Source organism: Diadema antillarum, unplaced genomic scaffold (genome assembly GCF_040938485.1).
Source record: "Diadema antillarum isolate AM-2024a unplaced genomic scaffold, OU_Dant_1.0 seq00000389_RagTag, whole genome shotgun sequence".
Taxonomy (NCBI): domain Eukaryota; kingdom Metazoa; phylum Echinodermata; class Echinoidea; order Diadematoida; family Diadematidae; genus Diadema; species Diadema antillarum.
The window spans coordinates 825955-844595 of NW_027271386.1; the positions used below are offsets into that span (position 1 = coordinate 825955).

Here is an 18641-nt window from a genome sequence, read left to right on the forward strand (position 1 = left end):
TGGCAAAGGGGCTCTTGGAGCCATACCAGTCTGAGGGACATCCCTAAAAAAAGAAAAAAAAGCTACACAAACAAAAAATAAAAACAAACAAACAAACAAACAAAGAACACAACCACATAAACAAACAAACAAACAAACAAAAACACAGGTTGAAGCTTACAGATCACAAACACAGTAGGTTACCTAGCTATTCTCATCACATTACATCACTCAGCAATTAAGGGAAAAGTAAAGGTGGACAATCAAATAGGAATTCACTGCAATCACCTGATAATTGATCGCATCACTATTACAAAGTCAAGTGTTGTATCATGCCATTCTGTGGGCACCACAAACAGTAGCCCGACCAGATGCCGTGCTTTGCACGGCGGCCCCGTGCGACACTTGTGTACAGCGACAGGGCTGTGTATAGTTACACAAAAAGATGCATGTGGTCACATGACTGTAACATCACTCACAAATTACTTGTCTACGAACAACTGCACAATACCCCGTCACCCGAAGCGTATAGGTATAAAGTGTGGATTAAATTTTTGTATTCACTTAATCTTTCTCGTGATTAGAGCTTGTATATTACAGATTGTATCAAAAATCAATATTTTCGAGATCACGCAAGGACGATCAAGCATGTTTTAATATTGTTATTCATTGCCTGGATTTGTTTGTGTCAAACTTCAACCCCCTCCTCCCAAACAAAAGGGAATTACAAATCATCATCTCACGACCTGGGAGGTGGGAGTTCTCTCTCCAACTTTAATGATCACAATCAAGTCATAATCCATTTCCATATCTTTTGACTTAGGAGGGGTACAAACCACACCCCGCCACACACCCATGGGGCCTACTACCACCCCGACCCACACACCCATTCTGCCACCACAGCGGCACAGGTGTACAAAAATACATAAAATACACGTAGGCCTACACACACATGTGCACGGACCACTTTCTCCCCCGAGTGTGATGTGGGGGTGTATTGGCAGTTCGTGGGCAGTGTTTCTACCACCAGCGCCCTGCCTCCGTGCAGCTCCTACGCGGAATTCGCAGTCATCACCACCACACACAGCCTAGCCTAGCAGCCAAACGTACTGGCGCATCCACCTCAACAACCAACCCACGTCACCACTGCGAGGCGCTCTGCGACGTCGAGAAGGCAAAGGTAGCGTTGTCGCACAACATTTTCTGATGCATCCACAAGGACACCAGTGGAAAAAATAACGTCTCCAATCATAATCACACTCACCTCCTTTTCCGCGGCTTCCAGCGCCATTTTTGGCCGCGTTTTTCCGCTGCCTAGCCTCCCCGCCCTTAGCCATGTTACACAGAAATCCTAACGTCTGTCCTCCAGTAGAAAGGTATTGAGTAGAAGCTGATTAATCCAAGCAGACGTTGTGCTGGGTCTCAATCTTGCTCTACGCCAGATTGAGATCTATGAGGAAGTACAGCGTGGCAAGCACAGTAGGCTAATCTCGCTGGCATAGCAATTGCATGCGTATATCCAGGGACGCGACGAAATTCCCACACGCAATCGTCAAACCGGATACATTGGTTCCGGGAAGCTCCTAGCTGGCGCTGTGGCGTATGCCGCGACTCCATGCAAGCAAAACCAGGGAGGTGGAAAATTATTCCACCTTCCTGGCAAAATGGAGGAACCACGATTTGAGATGTGATTCCGTGTCTCTCATCACCCCTCCTCCCTCTTTAACCTCCTTCTCCTCTGCTTTTGCCATCTCTATCATCTTCCTTCACATCACACCATCTTTTCTCCTCAATTCTATTGCTTTTGCCATTTCGCTATCAGCTTTCTTTACCATCGTACCATCTCTTCTTTTTCCTCCTCCTTCTCCTCCTCCTGCTCCTCCTTCTCCAGTTCCTTGTCTAATTCCTCCTAGAACTCCCTCCTTCTCCTCTTCCTTCTTCTGCTCCTCTGCTTCCGCCATCTCTGTGAACCATCTTCCTTCACCATCATAATCACCTTCGTTTCTCCCTCCTCATCTTATATAATCTCCCGTGTGTTATACTTCTCCATCATCATCTTCCACCATCTTCACCAACCATCACCTCCATCATCTGCCAAAATCATCCTCTTTTCTCCTCCTACTCCATTTCCGTCACTTCGTTTGTTTGTTTGTTTTTATTTCCGTCTTCATATAAAAATACACACATTACAAGTTGCATATACATTGCATATACGTACAGAAGGAACGGGGGATTGCCTGTTCAGTCATATTTTCAAAATATGTCTGTTCTTCCACAGGGTCCCTGTCTTCCTATTTCACATTATGTCTTCCTATTTCACATTATGCGCTATTCTCTCTGTGCTACCGTTCTCCTCCAACTCTTCCTCTTGCTCTTATCATACAATCTTCATCAGATATCCTCCTCCTCGGCCACCATTATGATCTCACATTCCTCTCATCCAATCTTCCACCACCAGTCTTTCAATTCCACTGGGGATACAGATCATCGTTTTTTTAACATAAGGAAGTCTGACTGGGACCAGGGTCCCTATACATAGTCGACTTGAATTATTTCTTAAACCCATTACGAACCCAGAAACCTGGAACAAATTTGCTCCTAATCAGATGCAAGGATTTCAGTAGCTTGTAACAGTTTGTCAGAAAAATATCCGACCAAAATGCTTCATGAAATGCCCCCCCCCCCCTGATTGTCATCATTCTATAAAGTCTATATGACAATTTCATGCAGTATCTCGTAAGAAAGAAAGAGAACGGGTCACTATCGATATCCGTAACAAACATGTGTTATTGGAAATAAAATTTCAATTGAATTGAATGAAAAATTGAATATTGTCAAGTCTCAAACGACTGATTAACGGGTTTCCGTTTGAAAGCAAAATAATCTCCTCTGTGTGCCATGATTGTAGTCATGGTGATGAGAGTCTGGAACGAATATAATACCGCTGCAGTGTTGAATGACAGTTGTCGTGTTTAATGATTTATGTCACAACTTTTCACGAAAAACACGTGACTTACCTGACAAAAGAATGGTAAGGTTTCTGTCGAGGCATTTGATAAATACAAATTCACGGGAGGGGGGCGGGAGAAAAGATATGATCAGTTCTCCTAGAGAAACCCCTCAACATACCAAAAGCTAAGATTTTCACAAATTTCACACAAACTTCATTTGCAAAAATACACATCGGTTTCTTGTTATAGTTATGGCAAATATATCACATCATTATCAGCAATAGTCTTGGCAGTATCTATATTAGTGTCAGTTATCGTCGATTAGCATCAGGAGTATCTTTATTTTTCTTTTATTTATTGCAATTCGCTTTCCCCTCATTTCCAAACATGTATCAATCTAAATGACTTAGATACAGTAGTGCATATGAATTGTAATAAAGTACTTATTATTAAACTTGATCAGATTAAACATGATTAAAGATATGCTGGTAACACCATGAATATTATTATTGTATCATTGCCATCCATACCGGAATGGCTTGATGACGAAGTATAGGTTGCTTACAGTCAGTTTTACATTAATCCATGCTGGGTGCAATTCCTGATGTATTATTCCAATTATGACGTCATGACGCAAATAAAGGGATCCAGATAGAGTACGAAGACTTTCAGTGGATCACTCTTTTTCTTTGCTATACATAGGCTCTAAATATTTGTTTGCTTTTTCTATTTCAATTTAAATTTCAATTTCAGTTTAGTTTCGCATTTCTCAAATAAAAAACATTTATGAAATATAACCAAATATGATGATACTTAATATCCAGCCTGGATGTACAATAATATATTACAAACATAAGAACATGGCGGTCCATGTGTCAGAGTTTTGATCAATGTAAAAATGCTATAGAGAAATGCGATGGAAGCCACACTTTAAAGCGAGGTTCCAACAAAAGCCTACTTATAAAGTATGAAGAACAAGATAAGGATCATGGTATAGTATGTTACAATTTAATTATTGCACAGTGTGCATTGCTTTCCCGTTGCATTATTATTTATAGCATTACATACTTTTTTTTGTTCTTCTTTCAAATTGTTTAAGAGAATTTCAAGTACAACAAGTACAAGTGTGTCACTTTATACTATGCATTTCCTTTTATTGATGGGAATAAATAAATAAATTTAATTGAACTGAAGTCAAAAGGGTGAAAGAAACTCTATGTGACATTGATATATAAAAATTACCCATTATGGGGCTTTGTCAAGCTATTGACATGATTTACTTTCAGAAATCACGAGCGAGGCACATGTTACATAATCGATAATGTCAGTAATGTGAAGTATGAACAGAGAATGTCGAGGAGGATTGAAGAATAGCTATAGATATGAATTCAGAAAAACTAGTTTAAGTTTATGCTTAAATGAATAAAGAGACTGAGATTGGATTATTTCTCTATCCAACTCATTCCAAAATTTAGGTCCTGTAGTGGTTACTGTTTTTAAAGCAGATACGGTTCGTACAGGAGAAAGATGAAAAGAATCTTTTTGTCTAGTAGTATAGGGTAAGAATGAACTTCAGTATTTTTGACAAACATCGAAGAAAACACATCAGGGAGACCACCTGAGTTTAATTGATACATAAGTGATTTAATTGATACATAAAAAAGTGCCTCGCTCGTGATTTCTGTATTATCTCCTGAACTTCCTTTGTACACATTTGGTATCTCTGCTATTGTACACTGCATCTGACTTGTACCTCGCTCGGGTGATCTCGCAACTCTCAAGAAGTCTGTGCCGCGGACATTGTTTTCTTTGTTTTTTCTTTTTCTTTTTACTTTTTGGCGTTTATATTTCTCCAATTCACAAATTGTCATTCCTTTAATTACATAACCAAGTAAGAAATAATCTCACATCCGCATCTGGGAATCTACACCCTACAAGCAATACTTCTAAGTAGATTCCTCATATTTCACATGTTTTATTGTCTTATAAGCTGTACTTGACAATTCATCCAGGCTTTTGTATTGTGATGTTTATGTTTTATGTATTTGTTGAAATGTGGAATATGGAACAATAAAAAAACAAAAACAAAAAACTTTAGCAATTGTTTAAAACTAGAATAAGTATGTAGTGATAGATACACAGATAGATAGATAGATAGGTAGGTAAATATATAGATAGATAGATAGACAGATAGATAGGTAGGTAGACAGACAGACAGATAGATAGATAGATAGATAGATAGATAGATATAGATAAATAAATGATGGCGCTAGACTAGATTAATACACTGAGTCATATCGCTTTGTTTTGATCTGTATCATCACAGCGTAACTGAAATGACAGCCGTGTTTGCAAAATAAAGTCTCCTTGTGTAGATTGCAGTTTGCTGCATTTTTTTTTCAAGCTTGAAAGAGAGCTAAAGACGGACAAGGACGTAATGCAGCGCCCACCAATAAAACCTCCCACTCAATATAAGCAATCAAAAGAATAATTCTTTATACAGACCGTCTATCAAACATGTAATGTCGTGACAGACAGTGTAGTGTGACGGACCTCTTTATCTTTGATTGAGATCAGTGACCCCGAACTGGACCAGGTTCACGTAGGTGCTATAGAGTGATATTTTGTAGACTGCACAGGACAAAATGACGCATTAACTTAACTTCAATAAGATCTGATCTGTTGGCGAAAATGAAACCACTGTGTGAACAAAATGTCACGTGATTGCAACGTCACTTTTAAAGTAGTCACGAATAGTCTTGTACATCTTAATCGTCCATTCTGATTGCTCTTTTCTTTTATTCATGTCATTTCGTTTATTATATCATAGAAGATGAAGATAAATCGATGCGATAGTACATTGCCTCTGAATAATTAACTGAACACAAACAAAATAATGATGAATGTAAGGCAACATTCTGATACAAGAATTGGTGATGATGGGGTCTAAGATAAAGCAAACTAACTACAGGTTCCCGCAATTGATGCTGCTAAGATAAGAATGAGGAAAATGAAGAGGCAAGAACAGAAGAAAGGAAATGTAGGACCTACCTATTAATCTCTTTCTGGACAAGCGACGTATTGGCTATTCATGAAATGGAATGAAAGTTTATGCAGGCATTTACTTCCTTTCCTTTACTGAGTGTGACCAAGAACAATTAAAAACGAAATATCTGGATATATATCAATAGAACAGACCATATACTTGTTTTTTTTTTTCAACAAGACGTGTAATGACAATGTATATCTGTCAACCAAATCATCATTCAATGCTACCTCAGTCCTTTGACTTTGTTTCACTTTAACTCCATTTTCCCATTGCCTCGGAAATGAACTTACATTCTCCGGCTTAAACCCGTGCCCCTCCCCCTTGCCCCTTCTTCTACACCCTCGTCCTGACCCAAGCCGGGCATTATGACGACACACTGTCACAATGCCCAATTGTCCGTTGATATTGATCTGTAGTGCAGAGGTGATCACTGGATATTCATTGGCATGCTTTGAGAGAAAACCCTGGATACCGGGCATACACCTTTGAAAACTGTGTATCGATTTGGTTCCCCTTACCCCTTGACATATCAGTGCCCTCCTGGTACTGTTTGTGAGCGCTTTAAAAGACCTATACACCTTGGCCGTCTCTGGCTAAGTATAGCTCTTCTGCAGACGACGGACGTGAATTCGTGCATTTTGTTCAGAGTTTTATGTTTTCAAACAGCAAGCCTTCTAACTCTTCTCCTCTCACAGGTAAGTCAGAGCCAGTCCAACATTGGGTCTGGCATTATGTGTTATTATTTAGCCTCTAATAGCCAATGAATAGTGGTATGCTGAGTGTAATGATGCTTTCACGCCAGAAGACTGTGTTGGCCTGTATACTGGACAGTTAAATTGACAACTCGTTGGTTTATTATCTCACAAGATTCAATGTACGATTTACAAATGTGTGTTGTTTTCTACCAGACAAGTTGAACATAATAACTTTTCTGCATATGCAGACGAATAAAAACTGAGCAATGAGTTTGTCAGATTCATTGGACTCGGACGTCATTAACTTACAGATCTTTTAATATTTAAATGCCACTACATATCACAGAGCACAAATCATCATTGTCTTCATCACCAGCATTTCAGGGCCCTGTTTTATGAAGAGTTATATAGTTGATTTCTATCATAAGTCTATGGCAGCCTGAGTGGTAAGGAAATTTTATAATCGATTATATCTATTGATAAAACGGGCCCAGAGTTGGAAAAGAATGATATTCTCGTCGAACATTGAGATAATATTTTTGACAATCTATCATTTATTGCCAATAAAAATATTTTGCATTTATCAATTGAATCACCATGGAAACAGATTGAGTTGAATTAGATTGAATTGAAAATCAAATTGAATTGTGTACCGACCCTCCATAATGTATTTTGTGTATTTTGTTATCATCTTTCAGCTTTAAGTATTGCGTGTTCCATTATTTGCAGTTTCGTATTCAATGCCATTCACCTCTCAAGCGTGTGCTACTAGTTTCGTGAATTCAACAAGATACTCTGTGTAAGCTGGTGTTTCGTATATACACTCCGTGTATCCTACACCTATACTCTGTGTATTATATTTCCTCACATTACACTTCCATGTAATCATATATATACCACATTCCGTGTATTAGGTTTAACATGGCTGTCACCGATCTCATCTTGAGTAGTTTCCGGCGATGCAGCCTTCCGCTGGTCCTGTTCCTGTACGCCGCTGGTATCGGCATGCAGTTCCCCGTCTCTCGCCGCCTGATGACCAGGCAGCTCTGTATGGAAGTGTTTTCACGAGACACCTGCGAAAACCTTGCGGACTACCCCAAGATCCAAGCCCGGGTGCAAGGTGTGTCGGCGAGCGCGCAAAACCTCCAGGGGATGTTGACGGACATCCCGGGGGCCCTTGCGATGCTGGTGCTGGGAACCCTTAGTGACAGGATCGGACGCAAACGTGTCCTCTTGGTACCCTGCTACGGCTCCTTGATTCTGGCGGTGGTCAGTATTCTGCAGTCGCTGATGACCAAGGTATCGATTCCCTTGACGGCCTTAGGGGCACTAGTCTTCGGCCTCAGCGGTGGTCTGCAGACACTGTTGATGACCATTATCAACATCATTACGGATACCACGCCGGAAGAGAAGGTAGTCCTGACCATTGGTCGCACACTTCCGGTCATGGCGTTTGGATCCCTCTGCGGGGGACTTTCGGCCGACATCCTCCCACAGTTCCTCGGACCGACCCTCGTCCTCGTCATCTTCGCCATCTCCCAAATACTCTCGATCGCCATCGTCAAGCTCTTCGTCGAAGAGAGCCTCCCACCCGTCGAGGCAGACGACAGCGAATCGGCGGCGAAGGATGGCGGGAAAAGGCGAAGCAGGATTATGACATTGCTTTCAACTCTTTGGACGCACCTCACTGAAGGATTTAGAGTCGTAAAATCCCAAAAGAGTTCACTGGCTTTCCGACAACTTGTGATCTTCCTCGTCGCCAGCATGCTGAGCAGCGCTTCAACCTCATGTAAGCAATGCATTTAATGATTATGTTGCAAAATTGTTGTGCCGTCCATGCGGATAAGTGTAAATGAGCAATTCAATACATTTGTTATCACACATGATATTGTTACCGTTTAACATTTCAAAAGTAAGAAACATAAGCAATATTGTCAAAGTATCTGCAAGGAGACAAAAGATGTAATCAACATCACACCTTAACTTACATACCTTCTATTGTTGCTTAGCTGCTATTTTAACCTCAATGGAGATTTGTATCTTTATTTTCGACTCTTATGAACGTAACAATTTTAAGGGGTTCGCTTTTGTTTTCATTTTTGGTTTTTGCACTCCTTGTCATTAAATTGTTAATCTAGGGATTAGGTCCATCTCCCTGGTTACACATCTTGAACGAAATGTCTACTGTAATCAAAAGTTAGTAGCAATTCTGAAAGAAAAAATACTTTTGATAATTAGAAATAACCATGAGAAAACAAGAATGGCATCTGTCTTGGTTGCCTATAAACCGCTGGGATGACAGTCACATCAAGGAGCGATGAATGTATGTACATGTACCTTAAAATCTTTTAAAACATCGCTGCGGGCGTTGGCATTCTGATATTCAGCGTGCATTGTTCAAATGCCGTTTATTTTTTATTCCTTTGCCATCCTTTTGCAAACTGTATAGTTGAAAACACCCTGGTCCTATTCTACACGAAGTTGCCTCCCTTTGGATGGTCAATACCAACCTACCGTGTGTATACCACGGCGAAGATGTTCTTTGGTATCATCGGCCAGGCTCTAGGGACACCAGTATTCCTGGGAATGCTGGGGAAAGCGTCGCTTAGAAACGACTTCCGCCTGCTGCAGTACGGAGCGCTCTTCGCAGCCATCGCAACCATGGTGACGGCTTTAGCGCACTCATCGTTGTATCTACTTTTCGGTAAGACATAGTTATCTATGAGAAGAGTGTTGTAGATGAACTATAGATGTTCAATAGAAGCCTGGTCCAAATGTGCGTGTATATTCTGGTGCTGTTCGTTATTCCGAAGGCTCGTTAGTCCGAAGGTTCGTTAATCCGAAACACACAAATTCCCTATACCTAGAGGTTCGTTAATCCGAAAATGAAAAAAGGGTCCGTAAATCCGAACATTTGTGGCGTTATTCCGAAGGTTCGTTATTCCGAAGGTTCGTTAATCCGAAAATGAAATAGGGTTCGCTATTCCGAAGGCTCGTTTATCCGAAAGTGAAATAGGGTTTGTTATTCCGAAGGTTCGCTAATCTGAAAATGAAATAGGGTTCGTTATTCCGAAGGTTCGTTGATTCGAAAATGAAATAGGGTCCGTAACAAACCTTCGGAATAACGAGCTTTGTTTCATTTTCGGATCAACGAACCTTCGGAATAACGAACCTTATTTCATTTTCGGATTAATGAACCTTCGGAATAACAAACCTTATCACATTTTCGGATTAACAAACCTTCGGAATAACGAATCTTCGGAATAACGAACCTTCGGAATAACGAACCTTCGGACTAAAGAACCTTCGGAATAACGAACCTTCGGACTAAAGAACCTTCGGAATAACGAACCTTCGGAATAACGAACTGTAACCGTATATTCACTCACTTTCAAAAGACAAGAGAGGGACAGTCACTGTATGTTGTTTTAATGACTAATAACAGTATAATAGATCATGGAGCCAAAGTTCATAATAGACATTGACGGAACAGGATTTTGACAATAACAAATTCAAGACATAATGCAAACTCAACTTTGGTACACGACCACATAAATGTGAAATATTTGCTTGTATCATATACATGATACATTATGAATAGACCACTAATGACTGTCAGTTGTCGATGGCGACGTTTTGCTTGGTAGATAGCCATCAGTGAAGATGGCAACCAATTATTCTGGCTAACTGTGAGTTCTTAAAATCTTGAGCAAAGTTTGAATGCATCGGAATACACATTGTCTACTGACACAGTCGATCTTTGAAAACTGTATTGTGATGAAGTAAACACTAAAGCCATAAGTTGCATCTAACAATGCCTAATGGGAATACAAATAAAATATATCATGCATCATTCTTTTCTTACCGAACCTGTCTGTCTTCCTTTGTTTCCAGCTACTTCTTTGGCGATGTTCGTTTCTCCCAGTCGAGCAGCAGGCGGGTCAGTCGTGGCGCGCATAGCCACTCCTCATCAAAAAGGTGCACGATATATCTTCGTCATGCCAACATTCCTCTCCAACATCTTAACTGTCCTTTCTTCTTTCCCTCTGATATTTCCTTTTTCCTTCCTTTCTTTGTCTCCCTCCTACTTTTCCTCTGAGCATGCCTCTCTTCGTGGAATTTTTATAGTTCTCTTGGTTCTTTTTATTCATCTTGTGTCTCTTTCTTAATCACCATCACCATCACCATACACCATCATCATCATCACCATCATTGCCATCTCTATCTCCATCAACGTCACCGTATACCATCACTATCACTATCACTATCAACATCACCATCACCGTCACCGTCACCGTCAGCATCACCCTCACCGCCGCCACAACCACCACCATCACCATTATCATCATCACCACCATCACCACCATCACCATCACCATCACCATCACCATCACCGTCATCATCATCACCACCATCACCACCACCACCACCATCACCATCATCACCGTCACCGTCAGCATCACCGTCACCGCCGCCACCACCACCACCATCACCATTATCATCATCACCATCACCACCATCACCCTCATCATCACCATCACCATCGCCATCACCATCACCATCACCATCATCAACATCACCACCATCATCACCACCACCACCACCATCACCATCATCACCGTCACTGTCAGCATCACCGTCAGCATCACCGTCACCGCAGCCACCACCATCACTATCACCATCACCATCACCATCACCATCACCATTACCATCACCATCATCATCACCACCGTCACCACCACCACCATCACCATCACCATCATCACCGTCACCGTCACTGTCAGCATCACCGTCACCGCCGCCACCACCATCACCGCCACCACCATCACCATCATCATCGTCACCGTCACCGTCAGCATCACCGTCACCGCCGCCACCACCATCATCACCATCACCATCACCGTCACCATCACCATCACCATCACCATCATTGCCATCTCCATCACCATCAACGTCACCGTCATCATCACTATCACTATCACCGTCACCGTCACCGTCACCGTCAACGCCACCCCACCACCATCATCATCATCACCACCATCACTACCACCATCATCACTATCATCATCATCACCACCAACACGACCACCACCATAATCAACATTACCATCTTCTCCTTTCTCGTGTTACTTCTCTTCGTACTGTCCTCCTCCTTGTCTCCATCTTCACTATCTTTTCCTTCTTTCATTTCACCGTCATCCTCCTCCTCATTACCTCCTCCTTCTACTTTTTTCTTCCTCTTTCATGTATCGCACTATTCTTCTTCGTATCTCGCTCCTCTTCTTCTTTATCTTGTGTGTTATTGTCTTCGTAATGATAATAAATGCATCAATACCGTCCCACGTCTTCACCCCTCTTATCCTCTTCCTCCATTTCCTCCTCTTTGTCTCCTCCTGCTTCTCTTTCCTCTTTTTTGTTGATATCTTCTTTCTTACCAAGTTACTGTACGTTGATGACGTTTACGCTTACAATAATACATAATTGATAATTATTTTGCAAGTATATCAGTCAGATATATTATGCGGCAGAGACGACTGCACAGAAAATTTTACGTAAGGAAAAATTGTTTTTGCAGTATATGTTATCTTCGTCTTAGATACCTGAAAAGTACTCAAAATATATGAAACATTGAGGCGAAAAACGCTAAGATGAAGCATTCATTGAAGTGGGGACATACTCTCAAAAGACCATCTAAGCAAAATCGCATGAAGAGTAATCTTAATCTATACATGACATGTCGTACTTTGTCTAAACCGTTAAAAAAGGCTTAAGGTTGTATTTGTATCAATCATTTCTTGATTCTGAATAGACCTAACTATTCTAATTTATGAACATGTTGCGTCCAAAACACAACATGGTTCTTCGACGTTCATATTTTCAACTCACTCCAGCATTATTTAATTTTCTAATATAGAACAGGTTGTTGTTAGATCGCGCAAGCCGACGGGAAGCCCCCCACAAGCTCCCGATGTTCATGGATAAACTTGATGAATACATTATTTTGCATGACAAAATGAGCCTATTTATCCGAAGCGATCCCACATTCATCGAACCTTCCTGGTTATTATTTTGGTACAGGTGCCGTTATGTCTTTGGGATCATGCATCATTACCCTGGCCACGCCCCTTATAGCCATGATCTACAGGACGCTGTTCGATATGACGTCATCTACCGCCCCTGCCACGGTGCTGGTGTGTATGGCACTGGTGCACGGCGTGGTATTTTGTGCGTTCAGGTAGGTGTGAATGTCTGCAATACAATGCACTGTATTTCAAAATACCCTGTGTTAGTTTGTCCCCTTTTTCACAGTCAGCAGCAACGCCATTTATGAATAAATTTTTGAGATTCCTGATGATCAACTCTGTTCTGTTCCTCAATTTGAATGATCCCGTTATGGTCATTTTTTTCATAACTTCTTTTTTTTTCTTTTTTTTTCTTTTTTGAAAAGAAGAAGCAACTGGAACTTATTGTATTCTTTAAATACAGTGCTTACATTATGATATACGTACATAATGATACATAATTATGTATGTTGATTCAAATTGCATTATCATTGGCAATAAAGTGTATGCTTGTGTCACCAATATTGATCGTAAAACTATAAACAATCTTAAAGCTTGATATGGTCTTGTTTTATGTCTGGAGATGTAAGACAAACGTAACTCTGGTGTTTTCTTCTTTTTTTTTCCTACCTTGTCTTTCTCATACAGGTACATCGTCGGCAAGACCCCCAAATCCAAGAAAGCCCTAAAGGATAAATAAAACATAATCAATTTGACTCCTTGTCATCTCCCTACTCAACGTCAGTGTCGTTATCGTCAAATCGACTGTAACGATGCCACCCAGATCCATCTGCTCTGCAATTGAATTACAAGATCATCACATTGACCTTCAACATATGTGCAAAGGTGAAATGGAATACCAAAGAGCGAGGACAAACAAAACAAAACAAAACAAAACACACACACATAGAATTCTTAGTTTTAAAGTGTCTTTCGTCGTTGCCATGGATACAAATTAGATGAGAAAATAATCAAGGTCATCGTTTCATATCTTTCTAATTGGTTTGTAGAATATATTGTATGAAAAAAAAAACCCTCACGATCTTTTCGATGGAACTGTAAGCAATCCCTCCAAACCTCAGTGGTTGGTCCTAAAGCAGCGCAAACACAAACACAAGCACACACCACACACACACACACACATAACGGTGCAAAAACATAAGTAGGACCTACTTATTTCTAATTTCCTATTTAAGGTCTTAGAAACTATACATTTAACAGACTCGGTAGACAAATTTTAAATCCATGTTAAAAACATATTTGTTTATTGAGTAGTTCTATGACTATGACTCATGTCTTACCGTCTCTGAAACTTTATACCTTCTTCTTCTTTCTCTCTTTCTTCCTTTCTTCTTCTTCCTTTCTTCTTCTTCCTTTTCTATTTTTTTCCGTAGCGCTTAGAGACATTTCATGTGATAATGCGCTATATAAATGCTGTGAATTATTATTATTATCATTATAATTGTTACAACCAATATCACGTATTCCTAGAAATGAATATAGATTTTGAATTGAGTTGCAATATGTCTCCAACGCGAAAAAAATTAATAGATACAAATATATTTTGCATACATTTTCTTTTCTTTAGCATTGCTAGATATTAGTAGTAATTATTCGTTCATAACTCCTTTTTATCTATTGTTTGTAATTTGATTAACAAATTCTATATGACTCAAATTGGAGTAGAGAGTGAGTAAGCATCCTAGATCTTTGTAAGTGTGAAGTTATGGCATATACATTTGAATACCTGAAGATAAAAACAACCGAAGTCCAAATTTGGATATCGTCTTTGGAGATCCTTTACGAAGTCATGCAAATATAGATGAACAGTCAAATGACTGTTTTATATTCAAATTTGTATAACCAACATTTCACTAAATGAAAATCTAAAATTATTAGGAAATTATTTAATGATTTCTTTTTTCCTAAATTTTGTATAGTGGACTTGGGTTGTTTTTATATTCAGGCGACATTTGATTTTCAGCGCTCAAAAGACGTGCGCTAGTTAACAAAATGAAATGCACATGGTGTTACAGTACATTGGAAATAGGTGCCTATATTTCACAGCAGTAGTTCTTAAAGCAAGTAAAACAAAAGGACAGAAATATGCATTCCATTTATAGCGTGAATTTTACCTCATGTAGACATTTACATACCGTAATTTAAGATTTTAGTATCAGAAAGTGCTGACTTCAAAGCATAGAGAACCATTTAATGACTGCTTGAAACTTTTCCCGTTTAAAATTAATTGCTGATAATGGCGTGATGAACGTCAATGTTGTGACGTGTCTAATGAACCAGAACCCCGGAAGGGCGCCATCTTGAGGTCCGCCATGGTGAAGAAGCAGCACTGGTTCACGTTAACTTGCGTCATGGTATAAGCAAGGAGGTATACTAGGCGATCTCGCCTAGTACCTCCTTGGTATAAGTTTAAAGAAGGGGTCAAGGTACATCGCACGCTGCCATCATACAATGTAGGTCGTGAAAGTATGGCGAACGATGCGGGGAGGGGAATGAGAAGGATGAAAATAATGATGACTGACGGAGAGAAAGATTAATAAAGACTAAGAAAGATTGAGAAAGATTAAGCTTAAAAAAGATGAAAGGAAGAGGGAAGAGAGAGAGAGAGAGAGAGAGAGAGAGGGTGACGGGGGGGGGGGGGGGAGGGGGATAGAAGCCACGGCATGCAATTCAAATCTAAGTGCAAGATATTATTTCATAGTAATTTGGTATTTATGGTTCACGTATACTTGCGTCATGGATCAAGATACATCACACCAATTAATAAGCCATGTGACTGGGGTACCATTTCGAGAGTTGAGAGAGAGAGAGAGAGACAGAAGAGTCGCTGTATATGAGAACAAGATATTCATTGCAATGGTAGATATTATTTATGCTATTATCAATAATTATAATGATGTAATTATAGAGAGTTTGATAGATTATATATTGTACAGAGTTTATTCGTCAGACTCACACACGTTTAAATGAAAGCAACTGTACGGATTATATGGTGTTTTTTTAATTGTCTCCCTCTGTACAAATACAATTTGTAAGATAGCAACTGGCCGAAAAGCAGTATACAGGTTCGATTCACGCTGCTTCCTTTTTTCCAACATGTTTCTTAAAAATGTTGATCAGCAGCGGTGGCGATCTTACAAATTTGATTTGTGCAGAGGGTGACCAATTGAAGAAAACTCGCACCTCTAACGTTTCTTTCATTATTCTCAAGTCTCATCAGATGATGTGTATACAAAGCAAAACAGTATTCCACACACTGTGGGGGGGGGGGGGTAATTTGATGACTCAGAACCATACAGTCGTTAATGTGTGCTTCACACATTGTGTTTTTCATGATTAGCAGTAACTAGAAAAAGAAAGAAATAAAATATTAATCCCGCTGCAAATCAGGGGTGCACGGCCTTTTGTCATTTGTTTGTTTGTTTTTTTTGGCGTCATTTCACCCTTTCCTATCTGCTCTAACAACAATACAGAGACTACACTATTTCTATCACACATAGCCGTTCAGGAGAGTTCCAAACAGTATAGCAACCTCCTTCGTCTTCAACGGAATTGATAAGTCAGTTCGTAATTAGCTCACGTGCAATGGTACCAATGACCTTTCATAACATGGTTCCTCGGTTGGTTGGTTAGGCACTTCACTCGTTTTAAATGTATCTTTGCATAACCTTGCCCAACGTAACAATTTATGGAATTCATTTCCAAAGAAAGAATAAACTTGCGTATGGACCATGCAGGTGACCAGTATAGTCTACTTGGGGAAGCATAAAGAGTTTGTTCGCAAAAACCGATAAGTCCATATTTGCCAAATGGAGATATTTGCGATTAAAGGTCAAGAAAAATAAAGAGAATAATATAAAAAAAAATTGCTTCTTTTGACCATCAGGCTGACTATAACTTCAAAAATGTACCTTTATATGTAGTGACCAATATATCATTTAAAAGGTGTTATTTGGTACTTTATGACAGACACCGTACTTCAAAATCTATTGACTTATCGGTTTTTGCGAACAAACTCTTCATATCCATTTCGTTGAAGTTTTGCAGTGCATGCTTTAACAAGCTTTTTCTGTCAATCTTGCAAAATACCAGACTTGCTGTCTGGTGGATGCGCTTACAAGCATCATTTACAAGGATAAAATGAATAATCATTGCATCACAGATGTTTATCTCAGTGAATTTAAAAACTATCATTCCTTTACTTCGGTGCAAATTACCTTTTTCTGTCATGCGCAAAGTGGAACTAAAACTGGCTTACTCTGTAGGCCTATAAAACATCATTAGTGATTGAATCTAATACAATGATATCAATATCACGCTGTGTGCTACCCTCACTACTGCACTACTGAAAACTGCACAACAATGATGTAAAAGTGACAGAACTATAAAGAATTTTAGATAGGAGCTTTTACAAAATTTTAATTTTTCTTTATCATCAACAGACCACTATAGACCCTATTCCAAGTACTATGTGTATGTACGTCAGTATCAGGTCAAAGGACTTTCCAACTTTTCATGACTCAGATCAATGATTTGTTACATTCCTTTGATATCTTTCATTTCCATCGTTCTATACATCGTAAAGTGACGTCACGAAGGATATTGAAAAATTCCAAGCCAAAGAGGGCAGCATGCATGTACTATACAAACCTTTAAAAATCCACAATCTTTGAAAACTCTACTTGCCTGATTTTACTCAAACCTCCAGCAAGGTTTCTTTTTTTTTTCTTGTATTTTTTTTCTTTCCGTATTCGCTGAGTTTCCCTGAAATGTCTCGAGGGGAATCTTTGTCGTGCTGCCATGCTAAAACTATTTCCTCGCCGATACATAGGCCTACATTTGATAGAATTTCTCTTGCAAGTTCATGGTATTATTCTCACGGTGCGTTGCTAGGCATTATATTGTTGCAAAGCAATCTTCTTTAATTGCTGTCGAACAAGTTTCCCATATCTTTGCGGTCCTACTACTCCCGTAGCCGTTCAGATGTTGTTTGTTGTTTTGCTTTGCTTTGTTCTATTTTGGTTTTCTTTTAAAAGGAAAGAAACCGAAAGTAGGCAGGCAACATTTGATGCGACCAGATGCGATGAAGATCGTTGCACATAGCGTACTGCTTTCAAATACTCTTACGTTATTAAGATGCTGGCTCGCTCGGTAGCCACATAAATTAGCACATTTTAATGAACAGTGGATATTTTGTCCGATGGTTGCATCAATCAACCTTATAATTTTATGGCCTCTGTATCATGAAAGCTTTAAATAAATTTCGATATGATCAACTACGCGATCGACACCCGGTTCCTATATAGGCTTTCGGTTAATCAAAGTCACAAAAAAAAAGTATATCAAGTAGGTGCTAGGGCCTAAATATAAGGCAATGCATTACCCAAAATGAAATATGAGAGTGATTTCAATATGATGTAAAAAAACCCAAAAAACAAAACAGAAGCATTAGGCCCTATTGACACCTTAGAGGGATGGTATAATACTGGCGGAGGTGAAGATTCAGCTTTTAACTTTTTGCGAGATACTGAGAAACCACTTTATGAAATGGTAAAGACCGTATTCCCATTCTATAAGAGGAATTTAATTTCTTTAATGAAAAATCGGTTTTGAAATGGTTGAGATATCCAAAAACAAACTAACAAAGCAATCTTAATAAAAGGTATAGGTCCAACTTTATGTTAGGATCGCTTTCTTTTGGATATCTCAGCCATTTTAAAACCAATTTTTATCAAATAAACTCTGAATACGGTTTTAGAATTCTCTTTCATATTCTAAAAGAATTGTCTCATTATCTCAAAAAATCATCATAAAAATCCACTGGAAACCTGAAGCCCCATCTCGACCGAAACTGCATCATCACTTTAACACTTTATCTAAGAAA

At 39.4% G+C, this 18641-nt stretch overlaps 1 protein-coding gene across 1 annotated transcript; it reads left to right on the forward strand.

Annotated features, from left to right (window-relative positions):
• The first annotated feature begins 7595 nt into the window (after positions 1 to 7595).
• Positions 7596 to 9389, forward strand: LOC139731955 (uncharacterized). Its single transcript, XM_071642826.1, has 2 exons — positions 7596 to 8463; positions 9124 to 9389. Exons 1-2 carry the CDS (start codon positions 7596 to 7598, stop codon positions 9387 to 9389), a joined length of 1134 nt encoding a protein of 377 aa, XP_071498927.1.
• Positions 9390 to 18641: the final 9252 nt, after the last annotated feature.